The 19818-nt window shown below is 37.9% G+C and overlaps 1 protein-coding gene across 1 annotated transcript in view; it reads right to left on the bottom strand.

Moving 5' to 3' along the window:
• LOC139712359 (EF-hand domain-containing protein D2-like) overlaps positions 1-19225 on the bottom strand; it is a 33807-nt gene extending 14582 nt beyond the window's left edge. Inside the window, exon 1 of the mRNA XM_071624188.1 lies at positions 18796-19225. Within this exon, the coding sequence (XP_071480289.1) occupies positions 18796-18956 (161 nt within the window). The 5' untranslated portion in view covers positions 18957-19225. The remainder of the gene's footprint in view (positions 1-18795) is intronic.
• Positions 19226-19818: the final 593 nt, after the last annotated feature.

Below are 19818 nucleotides of genomic sequence, written 5' to 3'. Positions count from 1 at the left end.
TTTTGATAGCATAACCTTGTTTTCACCAAATGTTTGAGATAATCCAGTGTGTAGTCTAGATGGAGTCCACAGTGAATATGTGTCACATCAGCATCTTTATAAAGATAAATGTCATCAGGTATGCAGAGAATTTAGATAGGCTTATGACTGACCTTTGAAAACAGGCAAACACATAGGTACATGTATATCACGCAAGTAATGATCTCATATCAAACACTCACAATTCTGTTGCTTAAAATTCACTGACAATGAAACATCCAAACAATTCAGATCACGAATACAAAAACACAGTGCCATGTGGTGTGAGAGCATCATCACAAGCACAGTATTTTACTGCAGCGGCCTTCAGGAATTAAAGTGTGCGTATGAATAATTTCTGAACGGAATCTTAGTCATTTTGCAGCTACTGTAGTCTGAGTCACGGCATACAAGTATAAAACACTCATCAGTGGCTCACTTCATGATGTGGACAGGCTGTGTACCAGGCCAAGACTGTAGGTATCCACAGAGAAATGTGTATCTACCTGATAAACCAGAAAGATGGCAGGTAGAATCACTCCTGACATTGAAGGCCAAATAGAGACTTGAAGAGAGAACTTAAAGCTTGGAGTTACTTCAAAAGATGACTCATACAGTATAGTCAGCGTCTGTTTGTTGGTATATATTGTGTGCCAGCACTTTGCACAAATACTATTGACACACAAATGCGAACACACGCATACACACACACACACACACATACTGTAAACCCAGAATTTTTCTTTACAGCAATTGTTTATGGTTGCAAAGTGATTTCATTCGCAGTTTTCTTCAAATCCAGACAGAGAGAGAGAGAGAGAGAGAACATGATGTTGCCATGGAAACATAACCAAGAAACATGAAAGAAGGAAAAATACATCATATTTTCTGTTTTTCTGATTGTAGGCATTCAACGAAAAAAGAAATCATTGTCAACACACAATTTTTAAACAGGTTGTACATGGCATCAAACATATTTGAAGGGAATGATAATATCTATTCTTTTATACTTTAAAAAGCAAAAATATTTGAAGAAGATTATGTATATTGACTTCAATAAAGCTAAATTTGAATATGCTGATGTACAAGGACACCAATACTACACACACTATCGCCACACGGCCAGTGATTTTGTGTTGCCCCTGACCCAGTTTAAGGTCAGTTTCAGTCTTCAGACTGTGTCTAAAGACAGAGACCTGACAACAGGAAGGAGAGGAAGGAGAATGAATGAGAGAGAGACGGAGAGACAGACAGAAAGAGATAGATAGAGAGAGAAAGAGATGAAGAGAGAGAGAGAGAGAGAGAGAGATGGAGGGAGAGAGAAGATGACAAGGTGGGAGAGATGAGTGTACAACTTCCCCAGCTTTCTCTATTTGACATCATGACTCATGGCCTGTCTATAAATATCCCATATGGCGTAAGTTTGGTCACTGAGTAGCAATGTACTCGGCATCATACGATAAGAGGACTTCCATTGGTGCAAAACATAGTCCTTCTATACGCTACCCGTAAAACTCTCAAGAACTTGACGATTCACACAGTATTAAAGCGCACTTGTTTTCGGCGATTCAATGAGTACTTGTCGGCAAAGAGGTTCATCAACACCTCTTTCAGGACGGACAAGGTTAACCAGGGGCGAGAGGAAATTTATCCCGAAGCTGACAATTTTTTTTTTTTTTAGCAGACTGCTCTAATCTTAGTCTGGGATAAGTGGCCAACAGCTTGTTGCTACTGTACACAGTGTAACCATGGCAACAAACTGCCTGGATGAGATCTGAGCATGTAACGTTTGTAGGAATCCTTGATATACTAACCTGTACAATCGACTCAGTGATATGCTGTACAGTATAGGCAAAGATGCATTTAGCAAAACGTATCAAACTCCCCCCTCTACTGGTAGTGATCCCTAGGGTAACTGTCTCATTACTGTAAAAGTGGTTTCTTTCGCGTACAGAAACTTTCGGGGTTTCCATTGGTCCCGACTTTTTCGCGTGTGTTTAAATTTGCGGTCGGTAATGATAGCGTTGTAACAAGCGACAAGTTCAAAACATTTTCGCGTGATGTTAAATTCGCGATTCGCGGTTCAACCTCAAAGCGCGAAAAGCGCGAAAATAAAACCACCGCGAAAGAAACCACTTTTACAGTAGATGTTCTCAACCTGTTCATTCTAGTGTACTAGAAAAGAGCCTAATCTCCTAACCATCCCCAATCAGGTTTGACAATAGGGTCATTCAATAGTATACAAAGAGAAGTCACATATTTACCCATTTTATGACATTACAGTCAGCGTTGCTACAAAAAGTGCGCCAAAAGCCACATGAAACATCACCAGAAAAATTAAATCTTGTTGTTCTTTAATTTGCAAAATGAACTTCTAGATGGCTGGATGGTAAAATGGGCAACTCCACAGCATACGGCTCTAAGCACACTTCGAGCCAGAAGTCTGAAAATACTGTATCATACAAGGCACAGATGATGAAACTGCTGGTGCTTTAATAAAGTGCAATACCTCAAGTGTGAATAACATGCAACGATGCTGCTCTGTCGCATAATGATTCCCAGCTGTCAATCAAACACAGGGATCAACCTAATTAAGTCTTCTCTTCATACCTCACTACCCTACCACCATTCTGGCTATGTTCAGACAATTTTCGGTAGCTTGTATTTTGAAGGAGGTCGATTAATAGTCACAATCCAAACCTTGATTTCGTCACCCAAATGGTCCATGAACTAGTTTATGAAATCATAGTCAATGTTATTATTACTATGTATAGGTTATGCCATATCTTTCATGACCAAAGATATTTTCAAAAGCATTTAAACATTTTAAAAACAGAAAAGGAATCACAACTAGATATCTATTCCAGCTCAACATTTCATTGATCTGAACTGGTCAAGGTACAAGTATGCTCCTTATCACACATAAAACTGTATCACAGGTCGCTAAAAAGCGACATTTTCTAGTGATTCAGAGCTGTTCAGACTGGCTGGGAACTACAATGACTTTGCCAGCCAACATCCCTACTGCCTGCCTGACATATTTCACATTCACACATCTCTATTGATCATCTGTCTCACTCTCTAGATCACAAGAAACTTCAATGGTTTGGTGCTGTTTATAGCTGTCATGTACTTGTTTACATCAGACACCAACAAAATAAATACCTACACAGAATGACAGCTGTGGGGCTACATTCATTAAAGACTGCTGTAAACATGAAATGGAAATTTCTTATGTATTCCTTATGACAACACTTTTTGATTAGTATGGATAGTTGCTCTCCCCTACAATGATCATTTTCATCTATCAAAGTTGTATACAAGATATACAAATTTCTTTACAAAATCAGTACAGAAATTTTGTAAAATACACCCGTTGAGGGACAAAAGGGAGGTTATTCAGTAAACCCTGTGAAAATACTCCCAGATCCCTTCAAATTCGACATGTGAACATTCACTCACTAGGGAGAACCAACACAATTATGATTTCATTTTTTGTCAATGGTCATAAACAAATTTTACAGGCATCCCCATAAAAGCTGTTTGAGACTGCACAAACTGCTCACCACATGTAAACACACGCACTGCCACAATAACTCAACACAGGCATAAATGAAGACAGGTCTCTAATTAATTCCTAGATATTTTTTTCTAATGGGATCCAAAGATCATTTCTGGCTGCAGCAAAGCATCTATAAAATTGAGAATTATGCCGAGGCAAAGGAAGGGGACTCCTGCTGAAATCTTTATGAGTGTTTCATTTAGTCTTTGCAAAAGTTTAAGAGGTACCGCTAAATAACAGAGACTCTATAGACCAAAGAAATTTACTTCTGGTCTGAAAGGGGGTACAGTCCTGACCAGACTGAGGTGATAGGGGCATTCACACACACGATCAAAAAGAGAATTTGTTCAAAAGTGGATCACGATTCAAAAATTGATCTTTTTTGTGAGCGTTCATACACACGAAAGATACCACGTGCGCTGAAATAAAATCACCCCTGCAGAGAATGAAGCAGGACACTGCGCATGCCCGCTGAATGACACGGAAATTGACCCCAACCTCGGACCCCGAACAGCTGACAGAGCGAATACTGGATATTTACATTATGCACGGTGCATTGTGGGATAGACACCACTGATTTTCAATTCACGACAGATTCACACATGCAACGCTCGGCATATTATCGTGACAGTTCTGAAAAATCACAAGAAGAACTGCAAATTGGATCGCGAGAGTTCTTGAAAATTTTCTGTCCACACAAGCAGAAAAATATTGAAATTTCCATTGAGATGCAAAAATTTAATTTTCAAATCTCATGTTTTTCCATGTGTGTGAATACCCCTGTTATTTCATCAGACCGACTGCAAGAAGGGACCAAGGAGGGGAAAAGGGAGGGAAATAGTCTTTTGACAAGACCCTCCCATTGTATGATGGCGAGTAAATGAGGGCGAGCAAAGAGAGCCCCAGCCAAGGGGCTATAGCGCTAGGGTCTTTTGAGGTCTACTTCACATTCTTATGAATAGCCCTTTGAATTACCAATTTTTCTACCAAAGTTTGGTAACAATTATTGACCAATCGGCATGCTGGACAATGCCAAGATGGAGGATGTGGGTGGCATGCAGTTCCACTGGTCGACTGGAACCCATATGATTAGTCAGTAGTTTCTGCAGTTATGAATAATAATTTGCAAAGAATATCTATCTCAAAAGGTCTTCGACTGGGGTCACTTCTCTCACCCATTATAGCCATCATACAGCAAGAGGGCCTTGTAAAAAGGCTAGGAAGAAAGAGGAGGAGGAGGAGGAGATGGCAGACAGAATGAAGGAAGTTCACCGGTGGCCAGTGACAAGCTATGGAGAAATGTGTGACTGGAATGAGTGTGTTTGAAAGAAAGCTGATTGATGGGATGACCTCTGATGGTGAACCAGGAGACTTCAGAAAGATAGCAATCTATTCTCACATTCTTTCTGAAGAGAGAATGATGGAGTAGAAATACATGTAGCATCATTGAATTAACTTGACTGTGCATTGAAGGTAAAATGTATGATGGGTGCAGAAACTGTCAATATTTACTCTAAAATGAAAACAAACATGCATTTCCGAAGAAATATGTGAAATACTGTATCTCTATATTACAACACAATTTCAACTGGATAAGGATGAGACTGCGAAATATTGCCTAAAAAGGTATACTGGAAGTATTACAATCTAAGAGCATTCCCGATCGTGGTTGCTACAGTAGTACAGGCTGTTTTATAATCTATTACATTGTACACATGTACATACTGTAGATTACAACATACATGTATCAGGCCATAGCAGTATCCATCTCATGAGAGTGAATCTCACTCACAGCTTGTTTTTTTTATACCTGTACAATTGTATGTGATTTAAAAGTACAGCAAGGGCACATTTGATCATCACTAGTAACATTCTTTGTACCTTCCCACTTTTGAATGGGGAGGGCGCTTGGATATACCGACCTTTATCATATCACACTTTTGATCTCAAAATGGACAAACACAACTCGCTATCCTGGCGAATTGCGTCAGCCAGACAAGTTTCTTGGTAGAGCATTCCGATATATTGCAAGCAAATTCCAGATGGTGGAAGATGAATTTTGAGCCCTTCTGAGAACTATGTTTTAGCTTTTAAATGAAGGAGATTCAGTTTCAATGTGAGTTTAATGCAAACAACATATACTTGTCTTTAATACAATGCACACAATGTTTATGAGCCTCGATTGATTGAAACTGTCCATCATAAAAAGATTATGTAGTTGTCCCAGTAAATCAGGCTGGAGTCATCGGCACTGATGATTCAAAATCAATGAAATGAATCGATTCTTTGATGTCAGTGATATCTGACTGACATTTTGGTGAATGCAAAAGAAGAACATGCATGCCAAACAAAACAAATTTGCAAAATGAAGAAAGAAATAAGATATAGAAAAAACTGATGAAATATACGAAAAACAATACGGACAATCAGAAATAAAAAGCAGAAATACAAAAGAGGTAGGCCTACAATAGCTTTGAGGTTTAACTCTTTTGGAATATGGATACATCTTAAAGTGAACCTGTGGGAAGGCAAACACTACAGTTTTATCTACTGTGCATACCATGAGGTAAGAGATGCTTACACTGTATAAACATGTTATCCTAAGATGGAATTCCAAATTTACATTTTCTCCACATTATAAAGCCATTGAGATGTATCAAATATTGAATTCTCACTGGTGGATGTAGAGTATTAGTCTTCAGTCCAAAACCCTCATTGAAAGTTTGCAGATGAAAGACGATGCTTTAAAAACAGGTTTTCTTCTCTGTTACTGGCAAGTGCAGGAAATGATTGGACTCGAATAAATCACAACTATTTATAGACAGTTAAATCTATCAGTTGGCACCAGTGAATATATTACAATTGTAGAACAACCTCTACTCTGTGCTGATATGCCAAATGATGCTCATGATCTGTAATTTTCTTTTTGATGTATACATGTATTTAATACTGTAGCACATATTTTGTGATTTCCTCGACTGTAATATGAATATAATCTTTAGCTTTTTGTCAAGAATCTTTCTATTAAAGCCTAATTAATCTCAATCAATTTCAATCTTAGTTGGTAAAACCAAAATCTGGTTCTCAGATAAATTGACAAATGATTCATAAGATGTAGTTACTACTTGCGCGCATCTCTGTGAATAATATTTTTAAGTGAAACCACTGTCTAATAGATGGGGCAAAACTACTACGCGATGTACATTGTACAAATTACATGTGTGGATATGATTTTATGTGTTAAAGGACAAGTCCACCTTCATAAACATAAGGATTGAGAGAATGTAGCAATATTAGTAGAACACATCATTGAAAGTTTGAGGAAAATCGGACAATCCGTTCAAATTTATGAATTTTTAAAGTTTTTGTGCAGTAACCGCTGGATGAGAAGACTACTACAGTGTATGAATAACTTAGATGTCACATGCGTACAACAATATAAGGAAAATATAAAGAGATTTTCACAAAATTTCATCTTTTGAAAAAAGTACACATTCCCTTGACTCGTTACCGACATATGTTATGGGTAATATTATTCCCCCTGCCCTTAGAAAGAGGCAAGTCAAGTGTTCTTTTGTTATGCGAAAAAAGTGAAAATATGTTACATTTTCTTTACATTTTCTTTATACTGTTGTACGCATATGACTCATAAGCTATAGTAGTCTCCTCATCCAGCGGTTCCAACACAAAAATTTGAAAAATTCATAACTTTTGCATCGATTGTCCAATTTTCCTCAAACTTTCACTGATGTGTTCCACTAATATTGCTGCATTCTCTCAATCCTTATGTTTATGAAGGTGAACTTGTCCTTTAATTCCTTTCATATGTCACCTCATAGAAAGCAGGCGGATGCCATTACGATATAATAGCCTACATATTCCCATAACACATCATGCACAAGTACATGTATGCCTCTCAAAATTTGCCTTTAAACAATGTAAGCCAGCACATCAAGACTGGATCACCCCATATTATTCTCATGTCCACTGTTGAGAGCTGTCAGCCTATGGCAAACATCAGCCCCTCACACCCACACCAGATACTAACACACTGGTCCCTGAAGGGTGGGGCTGACTACACCTGCTGTGCCCCCATGCTGTCAGGTTCACTGAACTTTGACCTCATATGACCTACATCACTATCCATATCATACTGAGTATAATCTTTCATATTTACATTATACAGTGTAGCTTGCGATGTCATTACACTTGTAGATCAATTTCTCATTACAATGTCTTGTTGCAAAATTACACCCTACAGTATGTCCAGGAGAATAAAATATTTTTTCTTTTTCTTTATGTACTGGAGAGATAGAAATAAGAGTAATGGGACAAGTTCTAAAAATATTGATGTGACAAGGGTTCAATAACAAACAGACATCTATTGACATTCTAACAGACTTTTCACACCAAATGTGTCAATCCCCATTTGTCCTCCTTCCACAAGGCTGTATCCTACTATACACTGTCCTCACGCCACACTGCCATACTATTCTCACTCCCACAGCTGCTGCTTCACAGGCTAGACAAAATGAGGCTCTGGAACGATTAGCAGTTGGAATAGAGATGAAAGATGTGCAGATATCCTGGATGTGTGTTGATGAGGGGAAGAGATGAACAGAAAAACAAAATTAGATGGAGAAAATTGATCGGATGGAGCGTGTGTGTGGAGTGTGTGTCAGTGGGGGGGGGGGGGGGGAGGAGAAAGGAGAGAGAGGAGAGAGGGGGAGTACGGATGGCTGGTTGGATGATGAGGGGGAGAGGAAAACATCTGGGATAGAGACATCTCTCTCCACAACAGCCTGCCTGCTTCAACCATCTACCTCATGTTCATCTACATAGGTCATGCTAGTAATAGAATTGACAGAGATGCAGATGAATTTCAAAAGAAAGACAACAAACAAACGAAAATAGACCTTCTGGAATTGTAAAGATAAGCCTCATTTCCCTATCCTACTAACAACAGACAAATCAAGAAAGTACATAACTCCAAAAATAGATAAAAGAAGAAAATGCTCTGTGCATCTTTTTTCCAACAATTCAAAACAAAATTAAGATAGTAATTTTTATTTTATCTTTAGCTCTGAAAAGTGAATGAGGAAGAATAATAGATTCAAAACCTCACTACAGGGGTGCAGACATAAAAGTGACTCTTATCATGGAGGTGGAAAGAAAGATCTTTCTTTCCACCTCCCTGCTCTTATCAAATCTCTACAGAGAAATTGATACTTTCTGTCCCTGAGGATAATCTGGTCATACCAGAAGTCAAAAGTAATTTGAGGTAAAGAGGAAGACGGATCATGGTGGAGAAGGAAATGATGTGGTAGGAATAGTCAGATAACAACATGGTCCACAAGGCATAAAGTTCTTTTATCTTACTACAGCTGTTTGCTGGTAGATGTTTGAATTTCGTTCAGCGGGGCACCAGCAATTTATATAAAGCTTCGCAAACTTCCTCTCTTAACACATCTGAGCAGGGAAAAAAGTAGATGTCATACAAATTAAATACTATTGTGTAGAAAATCATTTTGGTACTGGACACAGAACTTCAGAGTTTTGCACTGGAGGGCTTAACGAAAGTATCAAGCACCATCATTTTGGTTAGTTAAGTTTGTTCTTTTGGAAGGGAGAATTGAATCTAAATTGACATGGAAAGTCAGATGAATTTAGATGCCATGTTTCCTGTTTTTTTCCCAAAGTTCTTCTATATCCTTATCACAATGTTGCGAGGAAAGATAACATAGACTGAAGAGGAATTGAAGTTTTGATTGGAAAGTGCCTCTGATAACAGACTATAAACACATCAGAAAGCTATTCGAATTTGAAGAATATCAGAGATCGGCCTGACAACAGTCCAAGAGTACACCAACACTACGCTTACAACTGTTGGTTGACTCTCAGCAACAAGACTCTCAGAAGAAGAAAAAGAAGTACATGTAGAAGATAATCAGGCATATGGGAGCAACTTCTCTCAACAATGGGTGTACAACTACAATACCACTGGTCACAGAATCTGTGATATAATTCCACTTTACATGTTTGGAGTTGAAAGTACACTGTGTGTACATTGCTGAGGTGAAGAAAGCTTTCAAAAGAAAAAGCCTCACTGTGGAAAAGGGCTTTCAATATTTATGCCCTGTCAACTTCCTCTTTCTGATTTCTGCTCAATTAAATGCAACCAGTGTTTGTACAGAAAGATAAGACAGCATTATCAATTCCTTCCAAGCACAGGATATCACTCACAGTAACAGTGTGTTCCTACTACAGGAATTGGTCAAACTTTCAGAATAAGGACAGATTGGTTGAATGTCCCCTCCTGAAATCCAGAAAATTTAGGGAGTTTCCCCAAAGATTAAAAAAAAAAAATGTCAAGCTGAAGTCAGAAGAGGGAATCTCTGCGTACAGGCTCCAAAACTTCTTAGACAAGGGACCTTCTGAAATTCTCCAGGCATTAATGTCTTTAATAGACATGTTGCACTCACTTCTTTTTCTTTCTTTTTTTTTCTTCCTTTTTTTTCGAGAGAGAGACTGTAGAATAATTCCAGCTAGGTATCACAGGCTGCTGGAGTCAAGACACCTAGAAATCGAAGTATAATTTTGAGCAATTTGCAAAATGTGATTTCAATTTTACGAGAAATTTCAGATTTCATAAAGGTGACTTTACCCTCTAATGAGAGTTACAGGGGTATGCATGAATCCAGGGTGCTAGGTGTAGGCCTACAACGTGTACAAACCCACCAAAAACATCACCCGCAAAATTGCATGCTGGTTGTTTGTCATAAAGCAGATCTATGAATATGAGCCAGAAATGCATTTCTGTGGAGATTATTTGCAACTTATTTTGAAATGCATTTTTAGCTTGGGCCTGCCCACGCCAACCACTGCCAACTACTACAAATCTTTGCTCGTCGGGTCAAACTGCGTAATGGAGCTGCGCTTTGAAAAGACCTCCCTCTTGACTCGTGATAAATATGATAAACGCAACAACTTGAGAAATGGGATTTGAAAAGCCTTTGTACAGAATGCATTTTTTGGTGTTTTTGTGTTTAATACAATTGCGCATACTACAGCATGTGTGACAGTCGACGTAGTGCTCACCAACACAATAGGGCAAGTCCAAGATAAGGTCCCCCCAGAAGGCAAAATTTCATCTTTGCTCAATATTGACATGTTTGGTATCATTTTGAAGCTTAGGAGTTGAAGTTTTGATTTCCATGGAGGAAAAAATTATATTATGTAAATTTATGCAAATTTCAAGGGCTTCATTTGCATAAATGTGAAACACAGCGTTACGTATGGGACATTTATAAAAATTCATATCAATTCAAAGGAAAGCAAATGATATTTGATTAATATGTGGACAAAAGAAGTTCATCAAATAGTTTAACTTGGTATGAAAATTTAGGGATTATGCAAATGATTATGCAAATTAGCTTGTGTCCTATCATGAGATGTCCCATACGTAACAAATTGAGGTCATTTTTTTAGGTTTTTTCTGAAATTGCTAAGGTTATATTAATGCCCTTTTGGAAAGTTCTAATTTATCGTTTAGAGAAATTAACTACCATAGAAAAAAGAAAAAACAGTAAAAGGAATATTTTTTATTAGGCATTGAAATAATGTTACGTATGGGACAAATGCGTTACGTATGGGACATCCTCATACATAATGCATGTGAATGCATGTAGCTAGCTGTGAAGGTCTCTCAGTACACAAATGGTAAATCATCCTGAAGAAAGCATCCCAACATTGTAGCTACTTTTTGAGTTATAGACACTTTAAACAATACATGTATTTGACTGAACAATTTTCAGAAAGGGGGGAGGGGAAAATGGCAAAATACACAATGAAAAATCAGCATTAAAGGGATGGTATAGTTTTTTGTAGAAATGGGGATTCAGTTTTCAACATTTAATGAGATGATTGGAAACCAATTATATGAATTACTAAAGAGCATACAATCCTAAGACTAGAGGAATTCAAAGTTTAGTGATGGAGATCCAATTTGAAATGGTTGTGATATAAATATTAAAAAAGAATATAAAGTAAAATGATTTTTTTTTTTCATTGCAAGTGATACACAAATTGTCCTTTAATATTCAGGTTTCAATAATAGCCACGACAAAATTCATGGGTATACATACTGAGGTGTGACTCGAATCAATGACCTGATTGCTAGACAGACATCATATATCTACTCGATCACAGGGGTTCCAAGCAGCAGGTATTGCTTATTTATGAAAATTAATATTTCTTGTGTCAAGTTGTTTTTTTATTGAAACGAAATGGCAAACTGCCCTTCATCAATGGAAGTAAACACTCTAAACTATTCAATTTTTCAGTAGTAACTATCCTGATAAAAATAGGGCATACATACTCAAGTTGGTCATAAAAATATAGAATATGATTAAATATGATTATGATGGTAAATATTTGGGGAATATTGTTCCCTTGTCAATCTGGATCAGTACTTGAGTAATTTCAACTGATTCCATTTCAATAATTATGCAAAAATTTGTTTATGGGTATTTTGCAAAATTATTTTGCTAAATACCCATAAACATGTCTCTCCACACACTAAACGAATGGGGGACAAAGGGCATGCATACTCAGGTTGGTCATAGAAATATAAAAATATGATTGAATATGATTAGGATGGTGAATATTTGGGGAATATTGTTTCCTTGACAATCTGGATCAGTATTTGAGTAGTTTCAACTGATTTTACTTCAATAATTATGCAAAATACCCATAAACATGGTTCTTCACACACTAAATGAATGGGGGACAAACTGTCCCATACGTAACTGTCCCATACGTAACACGTCATGTCTGTCTTTAATTAGAACCTGTAATTAGAGCTTTTTGCCTAATGACACGAAACTTACCTGTGATAATCTTGAGTGTTGTGACTTTCATCACAGTGAGTTACAAGTTGTAGAATGAAATACTTTCAGAGAGTTTTGAGGTTGAAAAAAATGTTCAAAAAAACAATATTTTTCTGGTCCCATACGTAACGGCACATATTTTCTCTTCTAGAATATAATTGTGAAGGTAATTTTTCTCCATTTTTTGCATGATTATACTTCTCCTAGATATCAATCACCATGATAAAGTTTAATATGATCAAAAGCCATTAACACAATTTTTCAGGTCATAAAAGTCTCTGAATGTCCCATACGTAATGCGCGTGTTATCTTGGACTTGCCCAATAATATTTTAACCCGTTGTCTATGGGAACCGGGTGCCCCCTGTTTTGTAGCAATGGGAATTCAAGTAATCTCGGTAGCAACGAGTTAATGCATTCCCTGATAGGAAAATTGATAGTACTATATAAAGTGACTGCATCGATAATATATTTCAATCTCAGCACCAGACTGTCTACATCGTAGCCAGGACAATTTAAACCTAGCTACAAATTTTGTAGGATGGGAATCCAAAGATACATTGTGCCCACATTCTTTTTTTTTCTCTTTATATTTTATTTCATCTATTTATTTTTTTTTTTTTGTGGGGACAGTGGGAGGAAATGTTGGTTTTAAAATGCCTCAAAAGTTTCAAGTCACTTCCTCTCACATTGTGAAAAGAGAACTTTTAGGTTACAAAAGATGAAGTGCAGCAGGAAGGCCCTTCAGAACACAGTGTTCAGATTACATGACTTCAGACTTTCATTATAAGTGACCACAATAGTATCCACACTTGATACCATGTAGCCAAATGTTTCTAACTTCCTTGTTACTTGAAACATGACTTGAAAGATTTCATCTGTTTATTCACTGATATGATGGACGATGTGTCAGCATTGCATACATCTTTAAAGCCTTGTCAGGTATGTGTACTTCCTCCATAGCATTCAAGTAAAATGTACATGTAGCTTTGCAAATCTGTGAAATTACCTATTGTGGACCAGTGAGGCACACACAATGTTGTCTGAGTTATAAGTTGTCCATCTGGATTTTCTTTTCTTTTCTTTTTTCTAGATTGCACCTAGAGCTACAGTAACTAGCTGCCTATTGTTGGGATGCTACTTCGCAGGGTTCTTCACAAATTTTGCAAGTCAACTATTTCCACATTTTAAAATAAGTGGATCACCGTATGAAAGTATCCTGACATGAATGCAAACTGTTGTGCATATTGATGTGTATATCTTGCCATCCAGGTATTTAACCACACGCAATATTTTTTGAGAGTCCCAATTCCTGATAAATTGGACTCCCGATTATAGTATATGGCGTACGTACAGTATGTGCAATATCATTTATTAAGACCCTGGGAAAACACTGTGCAGACACCTTTAATACTGGAGTGGGCAATCCTACTCTTTACTATTCTAAAATGTGGCAAATTAGAGCAGTTGATGAAAAAGTAGAGAGATGGTCATGTTTACTATCAGGGGTCGCACTTAACTTTTTTTTTTAACTAGCCAGGCGGACTACTTAGAATCAATTTTGACATTGAAGCAATATTTTGGCTAGCCAGACGGACTAGTTACTTCAGAATTTTATGATTTTTAGCTAGTCCGACATGATTTTGGGTGGCCAATGGCCAGCGGACCATCGCCAATTTCGAACCCTGACTATATAGGCTAGGCCTATACAATGTACATGTAGAGGATACATGCTTCATGACTGACTACAGAAATATACAGCTAATGAATTCACAAAATTTGGTGATTACACATTCTTCTAGCATCAACAATAGAATGCCCACTCATTATACATGTAAGTGTAGGCTATATTTGGGTAGTATGAATATCATTGTTCGATGCAGTAAGAAAACGCAGATTATCAATCCAGTCACTACCTTGTTTTTAACCCATTGAAGACGAGTCCCGAGCATACTCGGGCAGGTGTCTATGGGAAATGCGTGTTACAGCAAAATCTGTCCGTCCTCAACGGGTTAAAAAAGGAAAAGAGCACGGTAAAAAATAACCAGGAAGGCCTTCACCTAACTTCCATTGTGCATTGAGTTCTCTTTCCTAATCAGCTACAGTGTATAGTCATTCTCCTTGAATTTAACAGCTTTTGGCCCCAAAGATTACAGTAGCAACAATGGTAGCCCTACCAGTTTTCCGGGTGAAAATCTCACCCCCCCCCCCCCCCCATTACAATAACCATACCAGAGTATATCATTAAAAGACACATGAGAATTTACACACTGTACAAATGCAGTCGAGCAATGTTGTATGCCTAATATGTAGGTCTACATGAACTGCACATTGCACTCAGTAAATTGAGAAAAAAACCACACTACAAAGGGTTTATTGCAAATATGTGATGTTTGTTTAAAACTAAAAAACGGTATTTTCCTTAATTGTCAGATACATGTAGTCATATGTACCAGCATATAAATGCATTACATCAGACTTGAATAAAAAAATTCACATTTGCTATTAAACAGCAGTCATATAATTTAAGTTCATTTTGGCATGTGATTCATGGACAAAATGAAAACAATAGGCCTATATCTGTCTCAAAACAGCTCTGGCAATATTGTGTCATCAAATGGTAAAACTGGACTGCTAAATCTCGGTTTGTGTAGTCTGTAAAATAGCAACTTCCATGTAATGAACTGCATGGATCAATGCATTGCTATTGGAAAGGCCAGACAAGCTTTGTAAAATTTCTGGTTCATGACATTGGTTATGTGAGCAAAGTCTTGTCCGCACACTGATAAGATCCTACTTGGCTGGTGATACGAGCTGCACTATATGTGCATGGATTTTGTCAGTCAACTCTCCTAGAACCAACTGAATATATTTGGGGGAAAAAAAAAGAATAGACACAATTTATGATACTGACCTAAGGTTGTTCAATACTAAGGTCTGCGATGTTTATGGTTTGACTAAAATACAGTATTTGCTTAGAGTGCTATACACATCATTAACATAGATCTTTTTTTCTCTCTCATCTGCACAATGCCTAGGCTAGACAGAAAATAAAGGCATACAACGGTACACAGTGGTACACAGTATGTACAAGCTATGTATAAAAATGCAATGATTAAAAAAAAAAATCTAGTAGCCAGTACTGAGTAAACAAGGAGTATAAAATGAACATTCACAAAATCATGAAGCAAACATATTTTAGGCTAGGGAAACTACCATCCTCTCCCCCCCCCCCCCCCCCCTCCCTCTCTCTCTCTCTCACACACACACACACACATACAGAAACAATAACATGTTGGAAATATTTCGCTTTATTTCCCCATCAGACGACGAGAAGCAGGTTAGGTTTACACAAACTTAGCAAACAATCTGAGTGTACTGAACTCTTCACTTTCAATGGTGACTGAGCTACAATGTAATAGTCAGGGTAACGTGTCTACACTGTATGTACCAAGCAATCATGCGTGACGAGACAGGGATTTTCCCTGGACCATTCAATGTGCACTATTATTGCTTCATGCTACCTTTTCATCGAAATTGTACTGCTACGGTGCATGTCTTTTCCAAAAGTGCACAGCATAATGAATTTAGTCCATCTAATCTAAATAGCATGTACTAGTCAATTTTTTTTTCAACTCTAAAATTGTAAATTTATTCAACTCAGAAGGGGAAAAATGGAAGTTTTATTTGTTTAAATATTGCCAGTATAAACACATTCCTTTTGTCACTGGAGCACTGAATCTATTTGATTACTGTTTTGTTTGTACTCTTTTCATGGAGCACAGCAAATATACCTAATCATGTACAGAACGTAATAACCTCAAATCTAGCAATCAAATGAATAAACACACTTCGTAATAGGAACAATATCTTATCCCCTCCTCCCAAGAAGAGTCAATATAGTTTTCATTTTCAGACAGATCCATAGTCTAATACAACTGCATTGTTTTTTCTAAAGACATCTCTCACAGGGTATAGAAATGAGATACAGCTGTACCCCATTAAAAACTGATGACATTCCATGCTATGGCTGCCCCACAGAATGATTAGTACTGATCATCATTTTATCATTCTGTGGTAGCATGGAAAAAATTTGAAACTTTAGACATCCTAGTCTAGCTACAACTATAGCTTGTCGAAAGTGATAACATGTAATTTGTAATTAACAATCTTTGGATTTCATACATGAGTAAAATGTTTATTATACTAATTGGGCAAATCTAAAATATTACCAGTACAGCTGTATGAATAAAACAAATATGCAGAACCAGAAGTGGTCATGTGCATTTTAATTTCACAAATTGCGTGACAGCAAAGATTCGTGAAACTAAAATGCACCCAAAAGTTCTCATCAACACCGAATGCTAGTGCAATTTGCAAAAATTTCATGCTGCAAAAATCTTTACAGTACTACATTGTAATTTTTGTTACAGTTTGGTACTCCCTTTTTGTTACCCTGGTCCACAAGGTAACTGATACTTTGGTACCCTGGAGTTTGTCTGAAATACTAGGCATCTTGGTCACGAGGCCAATTTAAGACCTCTGGCAACCATTGGAAACAATCAACTAAATAACCATCAAAAGTCAAAGCTGTAATCAGAAGCGTACCCTGCAAAAGCCACCCACTCAAACAAACAATGTCGCTCTACAAGTTCCTGTTTTTCTTGGCCTAATGGTAAAATAGCTGCCTGAGAGATTTCTACTTCTAGCCTTTTTAAAAGGATGTTGTCCTCTTGGTAGTTTTCTATGCCTTTTCAAGTGGTGTAACAAACATAATACTTCCTCTCTCACTCTGTCTGTCTGTCTGTCTGTCTGTTCGTCTGTGAGTATGTGTGTGTCTCTCTCTCTTTCACTGCTTAGAACTACATGTACTCTGTATAGTCGTATCTTGTTTACTAAATCCGGCAAGCAAATCTATGCTGGTACGAGAAGATACAGTCTCTCTTGCTGTATCATATTTTTGCTGGTTATCTTTCCTTGAAGTAAAATGACTCTGTTCACATCGAGTACGACTGTGTGGGCTGAGAAGCAAAACACTGCGATAAATTGTACAGACCTGTGCGACAGTAAAACTATGATCAATGAAATCATACACAGTCTCAATAATGCATGTCCCACAGAGTTTCTATTTCTGCAAGAGGGTGTTTGCAGGGATAACATCACTCTTGTTTTAAACAGCACTGCATTATTCTGAGGATTAAAAAGGTGTATTTTTGGTAGAAAAACAAAATTTTCAATGAAACCTGTAGCATTTTTATGAAAAAAAAAGTACAAAACATTGAAAAACCTAACAGTTGGGATCTTTGTGATTGTATAGCAGGACAATCATCTTTTATTTTGCATTACTCAGAGCAACCAAGTCTCACGCATTCTGCGTGAGACTCAAGCATTTAGGGGCCATCTCACGATCTCACGCATGACACCCATTTTCCTCACGCATCGGGCGAAGTCTGCAACTTGGGCCTATAATAATGAGCATAGCTCAAAAGATTAAAGTGATACTTGCAATTGGAGGTATATTTCCCTTTTGTCTTTCAAAATAAGTTAAAAATAGTCACTTAAGTATGCACCTGATCGCACCATTAAGAGCTAAAAATTGAAAAAGCTCCCTACCGTGGGAGGCCACAGGGGGGAAAAAACCCTCCCTCGCGCACACATTCGCATGCCGAGATGCCAAGGTCATGAAAATCTCACTTATAAATTTTTTTTGAACTTGGCATCCCTGATTACTTTAAATGAAACTTTTATACGGCGGGTGCATAATGATGAAAACAAAACCAGTACGAAACTACTGTAGCTTATCCAAGCTGTTGCTATACTTTTTCTTTCGTTTACATTACAATAAAAAATTTCAGTAAGAAATGTCCTCATGAAATTCTAACAAGTGTTGTAGCATACAAAAATGTATGAATGGGGGCATATCATGGAAAGTTTGGAGAAGGTACGCCTGGAGATATGGAAGAGAAAGAATGTAAAAATTTCAAAATAACTGACATACGATGGTTCAAACCACACAGGTCATTCGTCAATGATTTCCTCTAGATGTTAGAAGAAGTCAAGCAAATCCATCTGCAACACTGATACTACAACAGGCCAACCTGTGCCACGTCCACTCCATACAACAATGCATGTAATTAATTTCTAGGGTAGGATCTCAACTGAGAAGTGACTTTATCTGTGTGTGACTTGACTGAAAGTGTATTAACTTACGTGAAATAAATTTTACCACAAGTCTGCAGCTTGCATCTTCGAGACTAATGATGATCATTTAATTGAAAAACAACATTTACTCAAATGAAAACCTTTCCTCACTTCGAGCATGACTTACGTTTTGAATTTCTTCTCGTATTCTTTGATCTGTTTTCTCGTGAATTCCTTGAATTCGGTGTATGGATTGAAAACTTGAACACGGTGGGCATTCGGTACTTCCTCCCCCTCGTTGATGTCCGCCCGGCGGGCTAACTTCTGTGCCAACTCGTCTGTTGCCATGCTGAAAAATTTTGACGCTCCCCGACACTTGTTTCGAACAGTTAACGGGTCTGACTTCTGCAATTAAATTGCAAACTAATGTGGGGAGTCTCTCCACGAACAGCTGAGAAAAGAATACAAGCTGGAATAGATCATCAGCGAACAAAATACTGGGATATTCCTGAAATATATCCCTACTTCCCTGGTCTTATCGCCCTTACCAGGTAGCTCAACCACCGTCACAGCACACAAGACAACGCTCAATCAGGAAGTAGACTACTCGTGCGATGTGTACTAAATCGCCGTTCACGGATTCCCGGTTTATGAATGCCAAATGCACAGCATTGATAGTGTAGTGCATGCACCAGCGCAGGCTGTGATGCGTGGGTACGGCCGCGGCTGGCAAACCCAAAGTGAACACGCCAACGTCTTGTAATTGTAGACAGATAAGAAGCAGAATCAGTGGACTCCCTCGCTCCTATTTTGCTGGAATGCACACGAAAATTGAAGCCACACACTGAAGAACATATGAAGAGGACCTACATATATATGAGCCACAAGGGAAATAAAGCAATATGTGTGCTCTTTCTTTATATTCTGATGAGAAGAATCCACAGGTTGAAATATTCCGTGGCTACTTTGAGGGGGTACGGGCCGGGTAAGGGTGGGGGTAAGCTTAGGACGAGGCAAGGTGTATAGGGGTAAGGGAGGGGTGATACAGTACTTGGGGAGTCGTAAGCATGTCACAGAGTCGAGGTCAATTTTAAGCACTGAGGAGGAGGAGGGAGGATGAGGGGAGGGGAGGGGGATAATACTAAACAAGGCAACTAAAGAGCGTTCGGGGGGGGGGGGGGGATAGAGATTATACCGAACAGAAGAAATT

This window comes from Diadema antillarum, unplaced genomic scaffold, assembly GCF_040938485.1.
Source record: "Diadema antillarum isolate AM-2024a unplaced genomic scaffold, OU_Dant_1.0 seq00001794_RagTag, whole genome shotgun sequence".
In the NCBI taxonomy this organism is placed as follows: Eukaryota; Metazoa; Echinodermata; class Echinoidea; order Diadematoida; family Diadematidae; genus Diadema; species Diadema antillarum.
This window is presented reverse-complemented; position numbering and strand designations above follow the sequence as displayed.